Source organism: Micromys minutus (assembly GCF_963924665.1).
Source record: "Micromys minutus genome assembly, chromosome: 33".
Lineage (NCBI taxonomy): Eukaryota > Metazoa > Chordata > Mammalia > Rodentia > Muridae > Micromys > Micromys minutus.
Genome location: NC_137968.1, coordinates 16345377 through 16366235, shown reverse-complemented (window position 1 = coordinate 16366235; position 20859 = coordinate 16345377). Strand labels below are relative to the sequence as shown.

Genomic DNA, 20859 nt, shown 5'->3' with positions numbered 1-20859 from the left:
AGTAACTTCTAAAAAATCTACATTAATTCATATGTCATATATCTGCTTACTTTGTTTTAGCAAAGATCTAGAGATCTCATTTATAGGGTTAAGTATCCAGGAACCTTATGTGAGCTTTATTTAAGTAAGGCTAAAGGAAATGATTTGCAAGACAAGTATGTATATTTGTGGTTGTGTAAACTCATTAGTGGTTTTTATTCTTCCCTTAAAACATAAAATAGTATGGTTTTTAAGTTCTCTTTTCTATTTTCTTGTAGGTAGTATTAAAGATAATCAAACATTATCAAGAAGAAGGACAAGGAACTGAGGTGGTTCAAGGGGTGCTCTTGGGTCTGGTTGTGGAAGACCGACTAGAGATTACCAACTGTTTCCCGTTCCCCCAGCACACCGAGGACGATGCTGACTTTGATGAAGGTGAGGCTGTGGACCGATGTCAAGTGTGTCTTTGCAGTGTGTACAGATAATGTTAGCTCGATTCCCAGTGTGACTTTCATCTCTTACTGGGTTATCCTAAGTCATGGTTTTTGAGTTTCTGGGGAAAAAAAACGACCTGTCTGTGCAATGAGAATTTGTATAAGAAAGTTGGTTAGTTTGTCCTGTTAGGTCACCGTTGCCATGTGTTTGAAAGTGTCTAAGAAGAGAGGTAAGTATTGCTAGCCGTTTTAGGAAGACCATCCTTGTAGTTTCAAGATTATACCAGCCACCAACACTTAGGAGGCAGAGACAGGTAGATCTTTGTGAGTTTGAGACCAGCCTGGTCATAAATCAAGAGCCAGGGCTCTGTTATACATTGAAACAGTCACAAAACAACAACAACAAAACCCCAAACCAAAACGAAACCAAGTCGAAGATAATTTTTGACCGTTTTGAACTCTTAGGACACAATTTATATGTAATTTCTTTAAATTAAAAAAAGCACTGCTTAAAGCACATGACAAAACTTTTATCCTAACCTTTTTGTGGGTGTCAGTGGATCTTCTGGAAGTTTCTCGTGACACTGTTGACATTTCCGTTTTACCTCTAACAACATTGTTCTCTATCATTCTGTTTAACTGATGAGGTGAATCATGTAGACTTTGAGACACTTCAAGTTTCCTCTATTTTATAGCTATGACAAGATTTTTTTCCTTGACTTTTCATTTTAAAGCTGTTTCATGTGTATATATGTATGTGTGGGTGTGTTGGATGTGGGCTTGGAAACCAAACTCCAGACCTGCACCATGTCTGTTGACGATTTTATCCATGTATACAGTGTGCCTTGATCATATCTACCCCCACTTCCCACTCCTTCCAACAATTCCCAGGACGTCACCCTCCCACCCTTACCTTCATGGCTGTTACATTATTTTATTTGTTGTCCTGTCTTTGTGACCCACTGAGTCCTGTTAGTGCCACCTGCTGTTGTGTTGTGGCCTTGACCTTTCCAGGTTGCTGTAGCTGCAGCGAGGTCATTATCATGTCAGGAAGACAGCATCTTCCCAGCACTCCTTCCCCTCCAAGCCTCTGTGTGCCTGCATCCGAGCGCTTGTGTGTCGTGGGGAGGGGACAAGGCATTGATTTAGATGTCTCGTTTGGTCTGAGAACCGAGTTACCTTTTCTTAGTTCCTTGCCTCTAGTTATGAGCCTCAGCATCGATGCCACTGCAGAAAGAGTTTATTCTGGCCAAGGCTGAGAACAAAACTGAGAGCTATACTATACACACGCGTACTTAGAAGGCAGTTTGACAGTGTTCATTAGCAACAGTCTTAGGCTCCCGCTAGCTCTGCAGCCTCCACAGCCTTGGGCCTTTGACCAGGTTTCTGGAACTAGCCGTGAGTCCCCTTCTGTCATGGAGTTGTTGTTTCTCCCACACTCATGTCCCCATTGCACCAGCAGGCACGTCCTGCCTGGAAAGGTGCTATTGTCGAATTTGGGGTCCAGCCCTGGGGAACGATGTGTTTCCTCTCAGTGGCCTGCATCACACCTCTTGATGAACATTGATGTCGAACCAGTTTTTGTATCTAACAATTCCTTGCTTTCTGTTAGGGATTGGTTCTAGAACACCCCTCTTAATATAAAATTTCTTGGATGTTCAGCTCGTTTTATGTCAGGCGGTGTAGTATTGCATGCCGCCCATGAACACCCTTTCGCTCTGATAAACAGCTGCCTTATAGGTGAGTAGCTGTTTACAGTACATCCCGAAAGAATGATGGTTGGGTGTGTCTATAAATGTGCAGTATACGAACAGACATAGATTGAATTCTAGTAGTGAGTCCTGTGGATATGGAGGCTTACTCTACTTGATGGCTTAGCCTTTCCCATTTTAAAGATCAGTTTGTAAGTCTAGAGAGATCAGCGTTGTCTCTTGTTGTGTGCTGCGCTTTTCTCTTTGTCGAGTGAAGTTTGGTGTGCGTTTCCCTGTTTCCACTTTTGCTGACTGTTCATTCAGTTACATTGAAGAAACTATTGACAAATTTAGTATGAACCCTTTTTCCAATTTTCTTGTAGGAATGCTATGGTTGTAAATGCTAAATTAACCTGTTTATACAGTTTAGTGTTAACCTTCGTCTGTGTGTAAAGGAAGGGCCCAGATTTGCCAGCTTTGGAGAAGAGACTCTTCCTTTTCCATTGCGTGGTCCTGGTGTCGTGATCGATCATTTGACCATATATAAGGCTAGGGTTTGACTTCCAGACTGTCTTTTCTGCTGTCCTGTGTTGGATGTCTGTTCTCAGTAAAGATCATTCATTACTTGACATATTTGGTCAAAGTATGCAAGCTTTGTTTTCTATCAGGTTAAGTTCTCTCCCTAAAGTGGGGTTTGAAATACTGGCATTGGCCATGGAGACCGTGGGCTTATATAACCCCTCCAAAACTGCAAGGCTAGGGGCTTTGCAAGGGTTGTGGGATTCCCAAAGAATTTTGGTTTCGTAGGAACTTATCTGACCACTTGGAATTGTTTGGCACAGCATCTTATCAGAGTGGAGTTGGAGGTGGAGGTCAGGGTATATATAGGGCGTGGAACACATCAAATTCTAGAAAATGCGTCATGACCCGCTCAAAATCCTAGTTCTATAGAAACAGGAATGAACGGCTTCGAATCTTAAAGTGGACTTAGGCTGGCTCAGCAGTTCAAGAGCACACCTTCGGTTTCTTCGTCTGTGATGTGACTTACTTATGATGAGGTGAAGTGGATAGTTTTCTTAGGAACTTTTAAAACAAACTTTAAACAGATTGCTTTTGTCTGCAGGCACACATGCCACAGAGGGTGAGTGAGGTCGGTCAGTCTTGCCTCCCGCCTCCGTGGGCTCTGCAAACCCATCAGACTGTCGGGCTGGCACGTGGAGCCACCAGTTCGTCTCTCGAGCTTTTTATATAACTTTTAACTGGTTACTTTTAATAACTGTCTCTATTTTATTTATTAGCCTCTTAGAGAAGCAACTTGAACACATTGTAAATGTAAAGTATATTTTTGCATTTCATCGCAAAATTGTCCCACCATTCATCTGGAAGTCAGTTTTTATTAACTTAATGTCTCCCCAAAAAAATCACATCCCTGCTTTTTGTTTCAGATACACAACTGCTTTGTGTGTCATTTTAAAACTAAAGTATAAAATACATCTTTTTTTTTTCTGCTTTAAACAGACCCCTTTTTAATGTAGGTTACTGTAAGCCTAAACATGTTTGATAGGTTTAATGTGGGGATCTGTGTGTTGTCTGTTAATGGCATTACCAGAGAGATCAATTTCTCCATTCAGCATATCTGGAAATAGTTATAATTTAATATTCACTATTTCAGGGACAAGTTGTTGAAACAGTTGTTTTCTCTCACAAATGTGTTGTAGAGTTGTACTGAAGCAGTGGCCGGTGTGAGTACAAACCATCTCAGAAAATACAGTGCCGCTACCTGGTTTGGTTGGGTGGTTGTTAATTTTTAAGTAAGATTCTTTAGAATATAAAGAAATGATGTTTAGTACAGCTGTGCTGTGCAGTATCTTATTAATTTGAGAATTGGATCACTGGAGGGTAACCTCGTGAGACTGAGATAATTAACTAAATGAGTACTTTAAGGAGCTTGTTTAAGGTTTTAACAGCTTTAAGTCAAAAAGAAACTTCATTTAGCCTTTAGTAATGCTAATAATTTTAAAATCCTGGGCATTATTTCCTGCTCTGCTCAGTTTAAGATTTCTATCAACCCTATTCTCTGCGTTGGGAAACTGAAGTGTGTGTGTCAGAGATTAAAATATGTTGAATATAAAACAGCATAGTTGCATAACCAAGTCTATTTATATACAAGTTTCAATCGCTCACTTTACCTTTAAGAGCTAACGAGGGGCTGGGAAGGTGGCTCAGTAAGCGCCTGTCATAGGAGCATCGAGAACCCAAGTTTAGATCCCAGCGCTCACATGAAACCTGGCTGTGTGCTGTGTATCTGTAACCCTGAAACTCGGCACGGGTACAGGGCAGAGAGATGATCCTTGTCATTGTGGGGCCCGTGAAGCTAAATTGATGAGCTTCAGGCTAAGTGCCAGGCCCCTCAGCACATTGGTGAAGACACCTTTGGTTTCTGTTTGTGTGCAGCACACACAGACACACATGCAAACATAAAAATCCAGCGAGATTCCTCACTTTCCTTATGCGTGACAAAGTATAACATAACATTCTGTATTTCTGCATAGCCTTGGGTGATACATTTGAGTTTCACTTCATTTACCTAAACCCATTTATTAATAATCATCAGAGTGTGGTCATCGTTAGATGGGGGGGGGGTGCTAAACTTAAATTTACGGCATTATGTAACTCAAGTTTCTTAAGAGTTTTTTTTGTTGCCTTTTGTAAAGTGAGGAATTTTAATCTGTGCTACAAATGAAATATTAGTGAATACTTTAAACTGGGTTGACAAACTGATCCCTGGACCTGCTGTTGTAGATGCAGTTTTATTGGAAGGCTGTCCTGTTTGTTTATGTATTATTAGATATGTGTTAGATCTGTACAGTAACCATTTTGGTCTCTGGCCTAAACGTTAGGTTTGGGCTCTCTGAAAATTTGTGACTGGAAATAGAACTTTTTACTCCTTGATGTCTTCCTTGTGTTTGGATCAGAATATGACGCTAGTTTCTTTCTATATTTTAGTCTGTGTTTGGCTGTGGTTGGTCAGTGCTACTTCTTCTGGGAGATGCACTCAGTGTTGCCCAAGTTCAGAAGTAGTGTGAACACCCAAGCGGAAGGTGTGTACTGTTGGATTCACTGCCCTGGCCACCCGGGGAAGTATCTCAGTAAAGCTCTTGCTCTAATTTTCACAGCGTTTAAAGAAAACAACACTCAGAGTTGTTGATGTTTAGGGAAACTAAGTGTAGGGAACAGTGTAGAGACGCGTAGGTGCCAGCTTGTGCCTGCGTGGGACAGTCAGTAACCTGAGAGCCAGCTTCTGTCCCATTTTATAATGTCTTTCATTTGGCAGATGCTGATTGCTCATCTAGTGAGTACCAGAAACATGGTGAAGACAGTTTCTTTGGGATAAAACTGCTTGCCTAGTGGCTTCTTGGGTTATGTGTTATAGGATAATGTAACACCTAGAAATGTGTCTTTGTTTCTGATATTCTTGGGGTTGTGTTTTGTTTTTTAATTCAACATAGGTATTTTTTTGAGTGGTCTACTTTTGTTAAACTTACATTTTAGAATTTGCTTTTTGGTTATAGTGAGGTAACCTACTCAGAATATATGCTTTTTGAAAAGTATGAGTTAAAAACCCTCAAGTTACAATTCCCATTAGGGGGCACTATTATCAAGCTTAGGAGAACTGGAGACTAATTTGTTTTCTCAGACATACAACCCGAGGCTTGCTAACAGCAAAAAATATTTTCGTCTGATAAGATTCAGATCCTGTTTTATACAACTGAATTCCTTAAATATGTTATAAAGTGTACTGAATTAAACACAGATTCAATAACTCACTGTCTTGTTTTTTAGCAAACTTAATCAATTTAATATTGCAGGTGTTAGAAAAAGCTTACTTTCTTTGCACCAGCGCCAAATTCGTAATTTTGCTATTTGGAACAGACAAACTTGTAGTTTTGCTTGCCTGAGGTTAGTTGCAGAGAGTGGTCATTGGCCTCCGACGTCTGTCTCCTGAAAGAGGGCAGGGAAAGGGAAGGACCCGACTTAGATTGTTGTGCTGTGTGTAGTCAGTGCACGTGCAGCAAAGACAGCACGTCTCTGGTGCGTGAGACCCTCAGCTTTTTTGGTCAGTTTTCATTGTAGCAGAATTGTTGTCTTTTGCTAAAAGTTTAAATGTTAACTTAAGTACAGAATTATCTCAAAAGTTAAAACAAAAAGTGTTACCAGGACTCTTGAAGGGATTAAAAAGTCAACTTAATGCAGAAAGAGGCTGTCAGAGTTTCTCGAGGCTCAGTGGCTGCTTGTTTCACTGGGTTGGGGGAGTGACATCTGTGCTTGTGAGGTTTGCGGTGTGAGGTGTAAGAATCGGCCGGTGCTGGATGGCAGAGACAGTCTTGGTCTAATTACTTGTTGCCTGGTCACCTCCCTTCCTCGGTTGTCTGAATCCAGAACTGCTAGAAACCTACAGGAGGGCTCCGCCTCAGCTTTGTGGTGCCTCAGAATTCAGATCATGGTCAGACAGAATGTGGTTCATAACTTTTGGAAATATGGAGACATTTTATAGAAAGATGTGATATTTTTACTTAATGTTTCTTTGCCTATCTGTAGTTAGTAATCACTCTGATCTGTTTAATTACATTCATTCTAAAAAGCCTATCTTGTTACTTTTTCTTTTTTTAAACAGAACTTTTTGGGGTAGAAATGTTAGACAGTTTTCTTGGTAGAAATATTAGACACTTTGAGCGTTCTGTTTAAAGCTCGTTGGAAAGATAAAGTGAAAGTATGCTAAAACGCTCCATATATTTGATAATTTATTTCAGCATTTATGTGGAATAGTGAAAAAAGACAGAAAGATAGCAAATCCTAGTGATAGCTGTGAAAGGGTTTACAAGTGTGTAAATGAAGTGTGAAGCGTGCTTGATACATCTGGGGTAGGGTGGAGAGAAGAGTAGGAGCACGTAGATGTCAGGGGGCTTTCTTGGGATGACCTCACAGACGTGACGCGTAAACAGTTGTTAAGGCTCTATACTGCCTGTTTACTGTAACTACCCACCTTTATGGGGCATAGTAAGCAATGTAGGCATCTGAAGAAATAAAGAGCCAACTGCTGTGATTATTGGACTTGGCATTTATTCGGAGAACGTTGCATCCTTGGCTTGAGATGTGGCTGCTCCTGTAGTGTGCGGGGCTCGAAGCTCTGGAGGGTGGGCCTATGAGAAGCAGGTCTTGGTGCGCTGGTCTCAGCCCTGTGGACATTTAGTCCATAGTTCAGACAGCTCTGTTTAAAACGTTTAGTAAAATGTTTGATACCTTTTAACTATTTAATAAATAGCTCATTTTACAAGTTGCCTAGGCAGCAGACCATGACACAGTTTATAGTTCTGGTTTTGTTGTTACTCTTGGTACTGTTTGCAATGTTCAAACGTAAACATTTGATGAATTTATGGTGACTGCTGAGAGCAATGAACTAATTTAGATTAATCCTAACCAAATTATTCTGATGACTCAGACTGTGAGTTAAATTTTAAAATGATACGTTTCATTTTTGGTTTGTGAGGTGATTAGAAAATAAGAAATAAAATCTAAATGTGAAACTGAAATCTCAGTATACTCAGGACTTTTTGTTGTTCTTAAGATTTTCTGAGGAGCACCTATAAAAGTGTGGGCAAAATCTGGCTTCATTTTAAAACTTTCAACAGTGTCATTGTGTTTATTTCATGTCTTAAATTTCACTTTTTAAAAATTAGATGAGAAACACCATTGCGTGGAAAATGCACTGTTGAAAATCTGGTCCATGTGGAAGGTTTTTCTGCCTAAAGAAACGAAAGCGTTTTATGGTGTCCTCCCTCACGGTCCCCAAGTGTAAGTGCTATGGTTTGGAAGGAAGCCAAGGAAAACCTGTTTGAATTTTGTGCAGACTTAAAGTAATACTGTAAGATTTGAAAATTACAGGTGGATATAGTACTTAAATAGTATTTAAAATTCCTAAGTTTCCCAAGTCTAAAAACGTAATCCTTAAATTACCATTCCCAGTGGTTTACATTTTAATTAAATAAAAACTGTTTTACTTTTGACCCACAACAACTCTAGGTGAAGATATTTGAATTATTACTAAACTTCAAGCTGATAACTATTAAGGATGAACTATTTAACACTAATTAAAATGTCAAAAAGCCACAATTAGACCATGTAAGCAGAGGCCCTGGTTATTTCTGTTTTTCTATAAACCCGTTTCCTAAGAAGCAAGTTTAAACTTATTTTCTCTTCTGCCTGGAAGTATCGTCTAATTTCAGTCCTCCAACTAACTGTGTTACTTTATCTGTAAATTGTATGTATGTAGCTAGATCAATTATAATTAGGTTTGATGTTTTGATGCTGATGTTGCATTTTCCAAAGAGAGATCTCAGAGACATAAAATGAGTTCGTTGTAAATAACCCTTTTCATCTTGAGGTTGCTCCAAGTGAGCTTTTCATCCCTTTCCCACGTTCTAACATGAGTCTTATTATTACTTTTGTAGATTGGTAAGCATCGTGGACATGTTTTAGCTGCTTTCTGATACAGGAAAAGACAGAAGCAGGGTTCGTTCTGACCTAATGCAGTATATATAGATATATATACCTGATTCACTTCCTGGCCATGCCCTTGTTGTGTTTATCCTTGTTTTCTCCAACATCATTTCTGTCTGACAGAACTAGACAAGGGTGATGCTGTCCAGGCACGTTTTGTAGCAGGTAACTAAGGTTAGAGCCAGCAACCATGGCAGTAGGAGTCTGGCTGCAGAGCTCCTTGGAACTCTGGGATTTGTGACCTGCCATTAGCTTGAGCAGCCTGCAAGGGTGACAGCAGCAGCAGCAGCTGGACCTCTGCCAGTTGTCCTTCCTGGGGCTCCATAGCTTCCAAACTCCATTCTAGTCTCACCCCCACCCCTCATTAAATTGACTGGTATTTGAGTGACAGCCCGGCATGTTTGATGGCCGTAGCTCACCCCATCTTACTGTGGGCTGTTTTGGGAAGGGGAAGATTGCAGGGGTCTGTTACTTAAGGAACGTAGCTGTTTTGAGCAGCACATTTAGCTTGAAGCACAGAGAAGTCTAAGAGATGTTGGTTAGGTGTTACATGATGTTAGAGGAAAAAGTGAAGATTCTAGATTCCGTCTGTCTGTCTGTCTGTCTGTCTGTCTGTCTACCATTTATCCATCTTAAGTAGAATGACAAATATATCTGCAGAGCTCTGCACTAATTCTGTGACTTAAAATGACTGTATGTAACAAAAATAATTTATTGAAAATGTAAAAATTGGATCCCTCTTGCATTGTATTATTAGACATGTATTTTATTTCTTCTCTTTAACCTCATTTGGTAACAACTCCGAGTGCTTTAAATGAGCTTAGTGGGTTGCTTTTGTTGTTGTTTGGAGACAGGGCTTAATGTAGCCAAGACTGCCTGGAAATCTTAATGTAATATAACCAAGGATCTCCTCAGTGTCGGGGCTGCAAGCAGGAGATGTAACACCAGCTGTATTTACATGGTTTTGAAGTGCACTACTAAAGTTCCTAGTATTTGTGAATTATTACAATTTTATATTTCATTTATCACATTTCTATCAACTCAGCTCAAGCTGAGTTCTGCCTCCAAACATTGCTAAAAACAAGACAGTAGGGAAGTTTCTGGTCCTGGAATGGTGAGAAGGATTCGGTGGAGGCCAGGGCAGCACTTGACAGGTGCTTCAGTAAGGAAAGGGACAGTGTGGCGGGCACGTGGCACACTCAGTACTGAGTCATGTGCTTCCTACTGCTTCACAGACACTGGCTGTGGGTGGCAGGGGCACTTTGTGTTTCTTTTCAGATTGTCTCCTACAGGGCAGGGACTGGAAAAAACACTAGTAGCTAATTATGGGAGCTGTGCAGATCGGCGGTTAAGTTCTCACTTGGGGACTCTGCATTCCCATTGGCAGCCTTGGGAATGAGAGGCACGGAAGGGAAGGGGGTCCAGACTGAGCTTCTCAGTAGTTCTGGTGCTCCCCTGCTCGCTCGCACGTCTGTGCATCATAGTCTGGACTTTGGTCCGTCTCCAGTAAGTAGGGAATTGGGGAAAGAGAAGCAAAGGTTAAATTAGTGGCAGGTGGGAAGGTGGGAACTCCAGCTAACGTGCCTGTGCACTGAGATCCAGTTGACGGGAGCTGGAGTGACCCCACTAGTCCGTCAGGATCGCCGTCAGTGAGCTCAGACCCTGAACCCAGCTGACAGTATGTATCCCCTGAAGCACTGCTTGGCATTTTCATTTCTGTTGGCACAGCTGAGGGCAATGGCTGTTGACTTTAACCTAGATTTCAGAAAATATAGTAAGTTTATATATGTGTACCATACATACTAAAGATCCAAGGCAGCTCTCAGCTTTACATGAGCCATAAATTAGTGGTGGTTGAGTCAAGCCAGCTCAGGCATTCTGAGCACAGTTGCTGGAAGTCACATACCCTCCAGTGTTGCTACGGAATGGAGAAACTAATTGAAGTATAGACTGGCTGAGTAGGGCACGTACTTATTAAATGCCACTGACTGCATCTGCAAATAGCTCGAGTAGATGGTTTTATTTAACGGAAGGAGCCGGTGCCTGGCTGCTGGCACAGGCTTTCTAGAATGCATTGCTCTGCAGATGCCTTAAACAGACAGTACCGATGCAGCCTGTCATGTGAATTTCCCTCTTTACCGAGCACACAGTATGGTTAAGTGATATGTTGTGCGATGCTTCCAATCTGCTGCTCCTGCCATCTGGGCAAACGGCGTGAGGGAAGAGAGAGTAGGGAAGACGCGGATCCCTCTGCTGTGAGTCTCTGTGAGCACTGGGTGCCACTCAGGCCACGCTGAGCTGTGGCAGTCGTCTTGGACTAGTACGGGGAGCTAGCTGTGTGTACAATGGAGACCCGTGACACCGCCCCCAGATGGCCTAGAACCTGTGGTTGAGACAGTGCACAGCAACATCGGAAACACTCACACCCAGAGGGAAAGGTGCACATGGCACATTACCTCACCCTGTTCCAGTGCGGAGTCTTCCTAGTGATGTGTTTTTACCAGTGTTTTAGGGGGTGGGGTTGAGCCGGTGAAAGAAGGCAGATAAATTAAAATAATTTCTTTTTGTAATCCAGCGCTTCTCTAAGCCCTTGGAACAAATGTTGAGATAGCTGTAATAACTCCCGGCACTTCAACGTCACCATCGTGAAATCTTTCTGGAACCGAATATGCTCTAAGACAAAGTCCCTGAGACATTTAGTTCCCGTTGATAGGCAGCAGTCCCTGCAGATGGGAAAGTTGGTTCAAACCTCACAAGTTGTACCGAGGGGAACCTTCGAGGGATGAAGCTGTGTCTGGAGCAAGGGTACACTTTTGTCGGTGGCCACTTCTCTCATTTGGATCTTCAGGGTTGTAAAGCAGGTTTTTGTGCTTATGGTTTTCGTACTGCTGCTTCTGGTATTATAGACCATGAGAACCCTGACTACCCTGTAGTCACCACGGCCATCTGGTGCCTCCGAGGAATTAGCAGAGCCTTGAATACATGGCTAATAGCACAAAGCCCCTGTGGTTTCTGAGGCTTACCAATCATGGCTCCAGTTCTGAAGCATTCAAAAGAAACCCCACTCTTTTTACTTTTTTTTTTTTTTTTTGGAAAAAGGGTTGTCTTATCAGAGAACATGGTAACTTGAGCAGGTCTATAATGGGGAGGAATTAATACCAGAAAGTGGTTGTTGACACCAGGAAGTAGGTTAAACAGTGCAGTGTGGTAACAGGGACCATATATGATAAGGCTAAGCCACCTGGGTTTTATTAGGCTGCTTGATACTTTGATCACAATATTATTTCAAGGCTTGTCTACTTAAATTGCTAGGGTTGCTTGTCACCATCATGATTTAGACCACAGTCTCTTTCATTGCAAAGAGATTTTTTTTCCCCTTTTACTTTAAAAGAAAGATCTGGCCAAACCAAAATTTGGAGGAGGTGCAGGTTTAACAGCGAGAAGAAGCTGAGAACAAGAAAACCATCACAGAGACTTGAAAGCCACCAGACACCAGGTTTGTGTGACCTCGCCATAGTTTTTGCTTAGACCATACTTACACTTCATATGGTAGGGAGTGCTGTAAGGATGACTGGTATAATTCAATTAATTATCGTTTGATATGAATACACACATTTGAAACATTGTATGTATGGGACTCTCAGCTTTCCCTCCCAACTGCTAAGTGGTTTTGATGAACATCTTCAGGAACGTATGGAATTATTTTTAACTGCTTCGGCCATAATGACTGAATTATACTAATCATAGAACTTAACTTGCTTGATAAATTGTCTCGCCTTTGAACCTGACATCTTTAAACTTCAGTTAGCTTAATGTCAGTCAGTGAAATGTTTACTCATCAGAACCATCAGAATTTCCTTCCACTCATTTATCACAGAAACAGTCTTTCACTAATATTTAATGGTTTGTTATGTGTTACAGCAAATGCTTTAACTTGAAAAAAGTGTTTATTTTGAGTAGTGAACAGGACAGGGGTGATTTAACCACGTAATCATTAGTACTGTTGTTAGCTCAGTGGTAAGGATGGTCAGCAATGTTTAACATTCACATGTAATACACTTTCTACATTTATTCATATCCCCGCTAATTACCACTGTTTTGATATCTGAGTTCCCTGTTGTAACTGCTATAATTTCACTTCAATGTTTCCACTTCCCATGTAACTTAAGTCTTTTTAAAAGCATTTAAGAACGCAAGTCTTCTTTGATTTGTTCTTGGTCATAAAAGGACTATGTGGAATTAACATTCAGTACTATTTTTATTTCCCCAATCAGAAATCAAAGAGGAAAAAGGAAAAGTAAGTGAAAAAGACAGGAACATTGAAAAGATTGCTTACATAGAGCTAGGACATTCTCTTTCTGAAAGTAGGGCCTGATTTTAACTTGTGATGTACAGCTGGTTGAATCAGGAAAGATGAACAAAAGATGGAGGCGTAGATTAGGGGCATAGAATGAGAAGGTCTGTCAGTGGAAGCAGAGATTTATTTACCTTGGAAATGGGCTGGAAAAACAGTAGGCAGAGTCAGCTTCTGGGATGCCTGAAAATGCAGTAGTCAGTGTGTTTCCTCTGGCAGTGGTCCGCAGGGTGGAGCCTGCATTTTGTGGCTTAGGGAGGGACACCGACTGGGAAGGAAAGGAGAGCCTGAGTGAACAGCTGGTAACCGTAGGTAAGTGGGAGGGAAGTGGAAGGCCAGAGAAGGTGGGGTGGAGGTTTGTACCAAGTAACTCCAGTGTTTCAGACAGACTACATTTTTGTTCGTTATCCCCTTTTAAGATATTTCCTAAAGACACCTGTTCAGTGATAATGTCATGTGTGAAAGATCAGATATGTAATAAATGTGAGCTCAGTGACAGGCCAGGATGCTCATGTGTTTTGTAGTAACTGTCATCTTTACGGAAATGAGGTTTTATAGATTCAGTACTTGTAGAGAGTTGCTTAGGTCATTTAAAATACGTAGACAGTGTGGAACGGTCAGTATGGTACAGATGTTAGGTGATAATTTTAAGATGATTATTAAACTTCAAGCAGAGCTCAGACCTAAACACAGGAGGACGATGCTCCTCCTTGGTTGTGCCACCTCAAGTGCAGTCCTGACAACTTGTTGGCCAGACTGACTCGTTGGCTGGCTATTTTAGTGGTCCCATCCATCTTTAGACCTTCACGATGTGGGGGTTCCATGGGCAAGTGGAGGGAAGCAATGTACAAGATTGCCTAAGCACTTAACGTGGATGGTTTTCACGGATAATCGAAACTTCTCATGGTGTCTTTCAGTTAAAAAACAGGAAAGGAAATTAGAATCCTCCCATGAGTCCCTTTCATTCTGCTCTCTGTTTAGCTATTGATTCCAGGGATCTCTGCATATTTGTTGATTAATCCCATTCTTCCGTGTATTAAATGCACTGGCAGCCATGTTCATTAGTGTACCAAAGCTTTACCAGCAGATTTCTACTGTTATTAGGAACCAACTCTTAGTACCAGACCTTATCCTCTAGTTTTAAAACTGGATAGATCATTAAGGAGTAAACGGCCCTGCCCTCGAGGTTATCTCTTGGACGTAGTAATCTTTGTTTTCTTGTTCCTTGCCATTATTGATAACGTCAACTCTGTAAGGATGGTGGTAATTATTGCCACTTCTGGCATGTATCAAACATTCTGTTGAGCACGTAGCCAGCATCTGTTTAATCCAGAACAATTATGTAAATTTATTTTAGTCCATTTGTAGAGAGAGGTAAGATTTAGTTAGGGACAATTAAGATGAATAACCGTGGCAGAAGGCAGCCCAGGTTGACCCGTAGTTTGAACTGTGTAGGAAGAAGCACTCTGGATCTTGGAGGTGTGTGTTTTGTTTTGTGAATGTTTGCATAGCTGCTCCAGATTTGAGCATCCCTACTCTGAACATTCCAAATCTGAAATGCCCCTAAAGCAGGTGAGCATTGGTAGTTTGACCTGCCTGCACATGGGTCCTGAGCTTAATGCCTAGTGCTTTTGCACAGCCAGGAGGGGGTGGGGCGGCTTCACACTTGGCAGTATTTGGGTTGTGATGCAGTGGCAGCCCTGACACGATTTCAGCGGGAGGGAGACGTGCTTGATCCACCTGGAACTGCATTGAGCTGGGCCTTGCAGCTCTTCTCTCCTGCCAGCTGTGCTGAAGCCTCTGCTTACCCCCTTGTTCCTAGACAGTGCTGGCCTTAGCCCCTCCACCCCCAGCTACTTAACTCCTGCTTCTGTGTCAGGGCTCAGATTAGATATCATCCCTGGAACCCTCCCCCCCCCCCCCCACACACACACAGCCCTGAGGCAAACCCGGGCTACATGCTCACAGATCATACATACGCTTACCCCCTTACAAATATTGAAAGAAAGCCTTTATTCTGAAGTTGGATTTACAGAGGTTGCAAAGATAGTGTGTACACTCCTGGCATACCTTTTAGTCAGCACATGGAGGAATGTTCTTTATTCTGACTCCTGGTTTGGGAATGGAGGCGTTGAAGACACACTGAATAGCAGGGGCTGGCTTTGAACTTGATATTCCTGCCTGAATCTCCAAGAGTGCTAGAGTTGCAGGTAGAAATGACACTGTAGTGACTACATCCAAAGGTCCATAAAGCTCCTGTAATGACCCAGTTATCATTGGGTTCCTGACGACGGCGTCAGCAAATTAACTTGTGCCCACTCAAGTAAGAACTTGGTGTTAGCAGAAACTGAAGTATCGTTTGTATTTAGATTTTCTCCTTTAAGTTTTCCCTGTCCTTTAGCTGTTACAGGGTCTGTCTAAGAGACTGTTGGATTTAGTCACTACGTTTCCCGTGTGCTCCAGTCTGTGTTTCTGCCTTTTCCTGCACTTGCCACGTCTTGAGGAGTGCTTGTCCGCTCTGTAGCATGCTTGCCAGCTTGGGCCTGTGTGTTTTCTCGTGGTTGGTGTTGGTGGGGTTTGGTGGGGAAGTGAGGAAGCTCTTCCTCGCTGCTCACACATGCCAGGGATGCTTCTCAGCACAAACTGACAGTCAGCTCACTTGGTCATGAGGTTTTGGCCCCGACTGTTAGGTTTCTGCACTGAAGAGTTGACGTTTTTCTTTTTCCCGTACTTAATACAAATGCAGCCGGTACTCAGGGCGAGCTTAAATTCCTTGTCTTGTGGGAGGAGTATCAAAGACCTGCAGCTCCATGGGAAGTGCTCCATAATTAATAGAGATTATGAGGACTGTCAGATCCTATCTTTCCTGTTACTCCTCAGTTCTGCTAGACCAGGCTCTCATTGAACTCCTGGGCTGACGCTTGTTTACTATTTCCCCTGTGTGTAGAACAGTAGAGTGAACTTAATGCAAATAAACTAGCTGCTGAGCAGGAGGGAGGCGACTGGGTCTCAGACTGCTAAGGTAGTGGAACGTGCCATGCTGTTAGGTCATAGGGTGTTGTTGCTGATGTGTCCTCTGACGTGAATGCACTCCTACACTTCCCTTGTTTTACATTTATTTGAACTTGAGCACTTTCCCTAGTCTATAATTGTGTGATATTTATTTATTTGTTTAGTTAGCCTGTTAGTTTTGAGACAGGGTTTCTCTGTGTAGCCTTGGTTGCCCCACCACTTGCTCTGTAGACCAGGCTGCTCTTGAACTCAGAGTCACCTGCTTCTGCCTCCCTCGTGCTGGGATTAAAGGTGTTCACTGCCACCACTTGGCTATTTTCTAACATTAACATATCATTTTCCCCCCTTCGTTTTGAAGGACAACTGATTAAAGCCTTTTGACAATATAAGTAGGCTAAAAGTCTTATGATTAAACACTGTCGGTTCAGTGATTTGAGTATACCCTGCATTCAACATTGGAAAGCTTATGATTTGTAAGTAATTAGTACTGATAGAAAAATTTCTCTCCTCTGCCAAAACAAGAAAAAAGCCAAACAACAACAAAACAAGTATTGGTGCTGTGTCTAGCCCAGCCTGTGCAGTAGGACTCCCTGAACCTCAGGCGCACTGCATTTAACTTCTGTGGTTGCCAGCTTTCCTTGTGGATGCCGTCTGTCTCTTCAAACTGCACTTCTCTTCCAGGTTTTCTTTCTTCCTCTTGGTTGACCCACTAGGAACAGAAACAATAAACCATATTTCTATGGAACATTTGGGTTTGGTTTGTTTGCTTTTTGCTGCCTTTTTTTTTTTTTTTTTTTTTTAACTAAGTAGCAACTAAAACCTGACTGGGGCTGTGCTTGGTGGGGCACAATTTAATCCCAGCAGGTGGGGGTCTGGGGTAGAGCCAGGTGAATCTTTGAAGTGTGAGGCCAGCTTGGTCTGTACAGCTAATTTTTTGTTGTTGTTGTTGTTTGTTTGTTTTTTAAATATTTTCTCTTCTGTTTCATTGTCTCCATTGAAAATGCTCCATTGTCATTTACTTCTAAACACCCCACCCTTAGAAGAGAATTATCAGAGATCCCTATGTTTATTGGAATTAGCTCAGTTGCTTTTCTGGGTATCGCTCATCCCTACACGCATGCACACAGTGAATAAATTGCAATTTAACATATACATATAAACTCACCTTAGTGAACTTTGACCTTTGTTGTTAACACTGTCCTGGTATTTACTCGGTAAATCACTGCTCAGCACCAGCCTTCAGCACCGACTTTCTCGGTGTCAGTTAAACCTCATTATTTTGAGCCTTAGTCTCAGGAGGAGGGTTTAAAACATGAAATATTGTACATATCCGCAAGTCTGTTTCCATGACAGCTGAGGTGCGACAGTGAAGGCGTGTCCCTGTGTTCAGAGTGGGATTAGTGAGGTGTTAGCGAGTCAGCCTCACGGGCTCAGCGTTCAGTGTCTACCTGCAGGGCAGCGCTGGGTCCTCTCCTCAGCATCGGTGTGTGCGTTGCTGTCTGAAAACGTTTAAAACTTCCTCCATAGAGGGAAAACCAGCCCCCAAAATGGCAACCCCTAGTCCGAGGGCGGGTTATGCTAACTACGCACAGTCATGAAGAGGCAAATAACTAAACTTTCCAACAGAAGGGTGATTAAGGGTTAAAAATGCAGCTTTCTTCACATTAAGCACTGTGGCTTTGGCTTTACTTTAACTGTATTTGGTTATGTAGTACAACTAAATTTAGTATTTTTGATTTCCTTAGATATTATCCATCAATGACACATAAAGTCCTAATGCCTTAGTTCTCAGAACAGCATTTCTGCTCCATTGTGTGCTTTCTAAGCACAAGCCCTCAGTATTTAAAGACACAAGTGTTTGGAAATCTCTACAGTTATTTGGACATATAGATCATCTTTATTTTATTCCTAAGCAGAAAGAGGTACATAGAAAAATTTTAATTGCTACATAGTTAACTTAAGCTTTATGCTAGATTGAAGAATTTGAGTTTTATGGAGAAGATGCATTCTGCTCTGTTATAAAGAACAGCTGAAGGCCTGACGTTCTTTTTGTATCTCAAAACTGATACATCAACCAAGAATTAAAACCTACCTACTCCAGAGCAAAGGCACTTACGTTTATTTGGGGCTGACTAGGATTTGCCGTTTGGGGAAACTCAGATTGTCACAACGTGCTCCGTGGTTTTCTAGAACGGTGGCGAAGCAAGTGTAAACTTCCAGCCATGTGCTGATCTTGCACGTTACCTCCTGGAGTTGGCAGAACCAAGTTGTCTTAGAAGAAAGGGTCGGGTCTTGACTGCTTCAGTTTGTAGGTACTTGGAGAAGTGGAGTTGGTTAAGGAAAGCCAGGGAATTGGGTGTAGCCTAGGCTGTGTGCATGCTTCCCTGTGTACAGTGAGCTCGTGATGTGGCTGAAGACTTGCTTCCTAGTCGCCTCTTGATTCTGAACCAGTTACTCCTTGACACTGGTATTTTAGGTTAGGAATGAATTCATTAATGTTATTATATAAACACAGTCGTTTAAATAAATGTTTTAGTGCCGTATTTATGAGACGTAAATATAATGAGGCAATGAGAAATAGGTATTCTTTTTCAAAGGACAGATTTTACTTTTCCTGATTTCTCCTTAATAGTTATACAGAATCCAATTTTAATTAAGTCTTAGCCACTTATACTCTCCATGTGAGCTAAGTTCTAGTTAGGGTAGACTGTGAAACACTTTTTACTTTTTTTAACCTTGCCGTATTGCTGCCTTTTCTTTGGTATGATGAAGGCTATGAAAATGCACAGTTAGTAGTGTGGCCATTCAAAGGACAGTGACAGTCATCTGGTAACTGAAGTGGCTGAAGGAAACAAAACATCTGTTTTAACAGTCTGCAGGGCTGATTCACCCACCGGGACATGAGTGTAGACTTGCAGAGCTGCAGAGTCAGAGCCAGAGTTCTCTTGGGCTGGTATCAGTGCTTACACTCAGCATTTAACCTAATGCCATTGATTTCTTCAAACCCCAAAGTAACGAATGTCATCCCCCAGTCTCTGAAACCCATTATAGCCCTGTCTACTTTGCTGTAGCCCATCTGTCTGTCTATCCCACCACTGGATTTGGAACCAGTGTTGACAGCCTGTTGTTCTGTAACTGAAAGATGTGTAAGCACAGCAAGGGACGCACAGTGACCTGTAGTGGGTCAGGGCAGCCATGTCAATGTACAGATATGCGACAGTCATTCTCTAGCAGGATGAGTCAGCATTTCTGGACCACCGTCACTCATATTTGGCTCAGAAAAAATTTTCTCTGATAATTGTTCCACGTAATGGGATGGTTCCTGCACAGGAAGGCATACAAATTAAAATGTAAATGATTTCTGGGCTTTTCCATTCAGTATTTTATACAGATAGCGGGGTTATTACATTTCTTTGCTCATACCATTGCCTAATCTGTACTTTGCTTCAACAGGTCAGGGATGTGGTACTAGGAAGGATTTCTGGGGGTGTAGAAAGGAGGGTCTTACTTGCCATATGGCCATATGAAGCCATGAACAGAGAAGAGGTTTTATACCAGTGTTCGCACCAGCTGTCAGCAGACCTCTGCTCAGAGTGGAGTGCAAGGTCACTGTCTAATCTGCCAAACCTTAAAAATCCCAGTAGAATCTGAAGATGTCTTCTGTCCTCTCTCTCAGGTAGGAATTTGCTTTTGGGGGATTTTCCTCCTTTTTTGAGACAGTTCTGATTCCTGAGATTATAGCATGTGAGGTAGAAGGATTAGCCTATGCTAAAAGACCAAAAGGACAGACACTTACTTTTTACGTTTGGGGTTTCTTGCCCGTTAGCGCTTGTCAAGAAGCTCCGTCCCTGCACACTCGCAGTTGAGGGCTTGGGGGAGGGAATATCAGCCAAGGCTGGACACAGTCCACAAATGGATGTTTGTGGGGAGACAGGGAAAGCCACTCTTTCTGAGTGCTACTGCTCAGAGCCGGAACAGCAGGACAGTTGTCCTGGGTGCCCAGGCTAGGTCAGTCATTTGCATGGGGCTTTGGACTCAGCTGGGATGTGAACTCACTGCTTCTCAGGCTCTGCTCTGTGGGGAGAAGTGGACCTGTTACTCGTTTGCATACTGTCACGTTCTGAAATTACTTCCTACCTGTTTCTACTGCCTCTGTTCTATTTAAAACGATTACAGAAATTGAATATTGCTGTGTCTGATTATATAGACGTTTTTATCTACTGAGACTAAGAAAAATAGCTTATTAGAGTCTACTGTAATTCAACCTACGAATGGTAGTTAGGATCAAAGTAATATTGCAGCGGCAATATGACCGTGCAAGGATTGATTAAGCCAGCGCTCCCTTCCTTAGGCTTGATTCCACAGAGCAGCCTTTTCAGGGTGCACCTCAGCCTAGGACATTACATCTCCACGGGCCTTTCTGAGTTCTTTCGGGGTGCTTTTCCTTTAACTGCGTCAGCTGTTCCTTCACTCCTTCATGTCAGTCTGTCAGGAACAGACCCTGGGATTCCGTGATAGGCGTTGGTGGGTCATCAGAGTTTGTTCTCGGTCAGCCCTTTCTGTTTACTCCAGGCCAATAGAGCATTAGCTAACAGAATGAATGGACGCCCATCATAGAAAGGCCTGGGCCTGGGGTCTCCGAAGTCTAATCTCTCCTGCTGAGTCTGATCGGATTTCATGTGTAGGTAGGTGCCCCTGTAGCACTGGCCCTAGTCTGTCTTGCTGCTTAGTTTAGCATAACGTTTTCAAGGGCTGTCCTATGGCAGCTTCTCAGAGGAACTCCGGTGCCTTGTCAGGACCGCGCGGTTTCTTTATGTCATGCCGTCTCCTG

At 42.3% G+C, this 20859-nt stretch overlaps 1 protein-coding gene across 1 annotated transcript in view; it reads left to right on the top strand.

The window, feature by feature from the left end:
* Window positions 1-20859, top strand: part of EIF3H (eukaryotic translation initiation factor 3 subunit H) — a 66267-nt gene that overhangs the window by 14532 nt on the left and 30876 nt on the right. The window contains exon 2 of the mRNA XM_080909488.1: window positions 258-414. Within this exon, the coding sequence (XP_080765614.1) occupies window positions 258-414 (157 nt within the window). The remainder of the gene's footprint in view (window positions 1-257; window positions 415-20859) is intronic.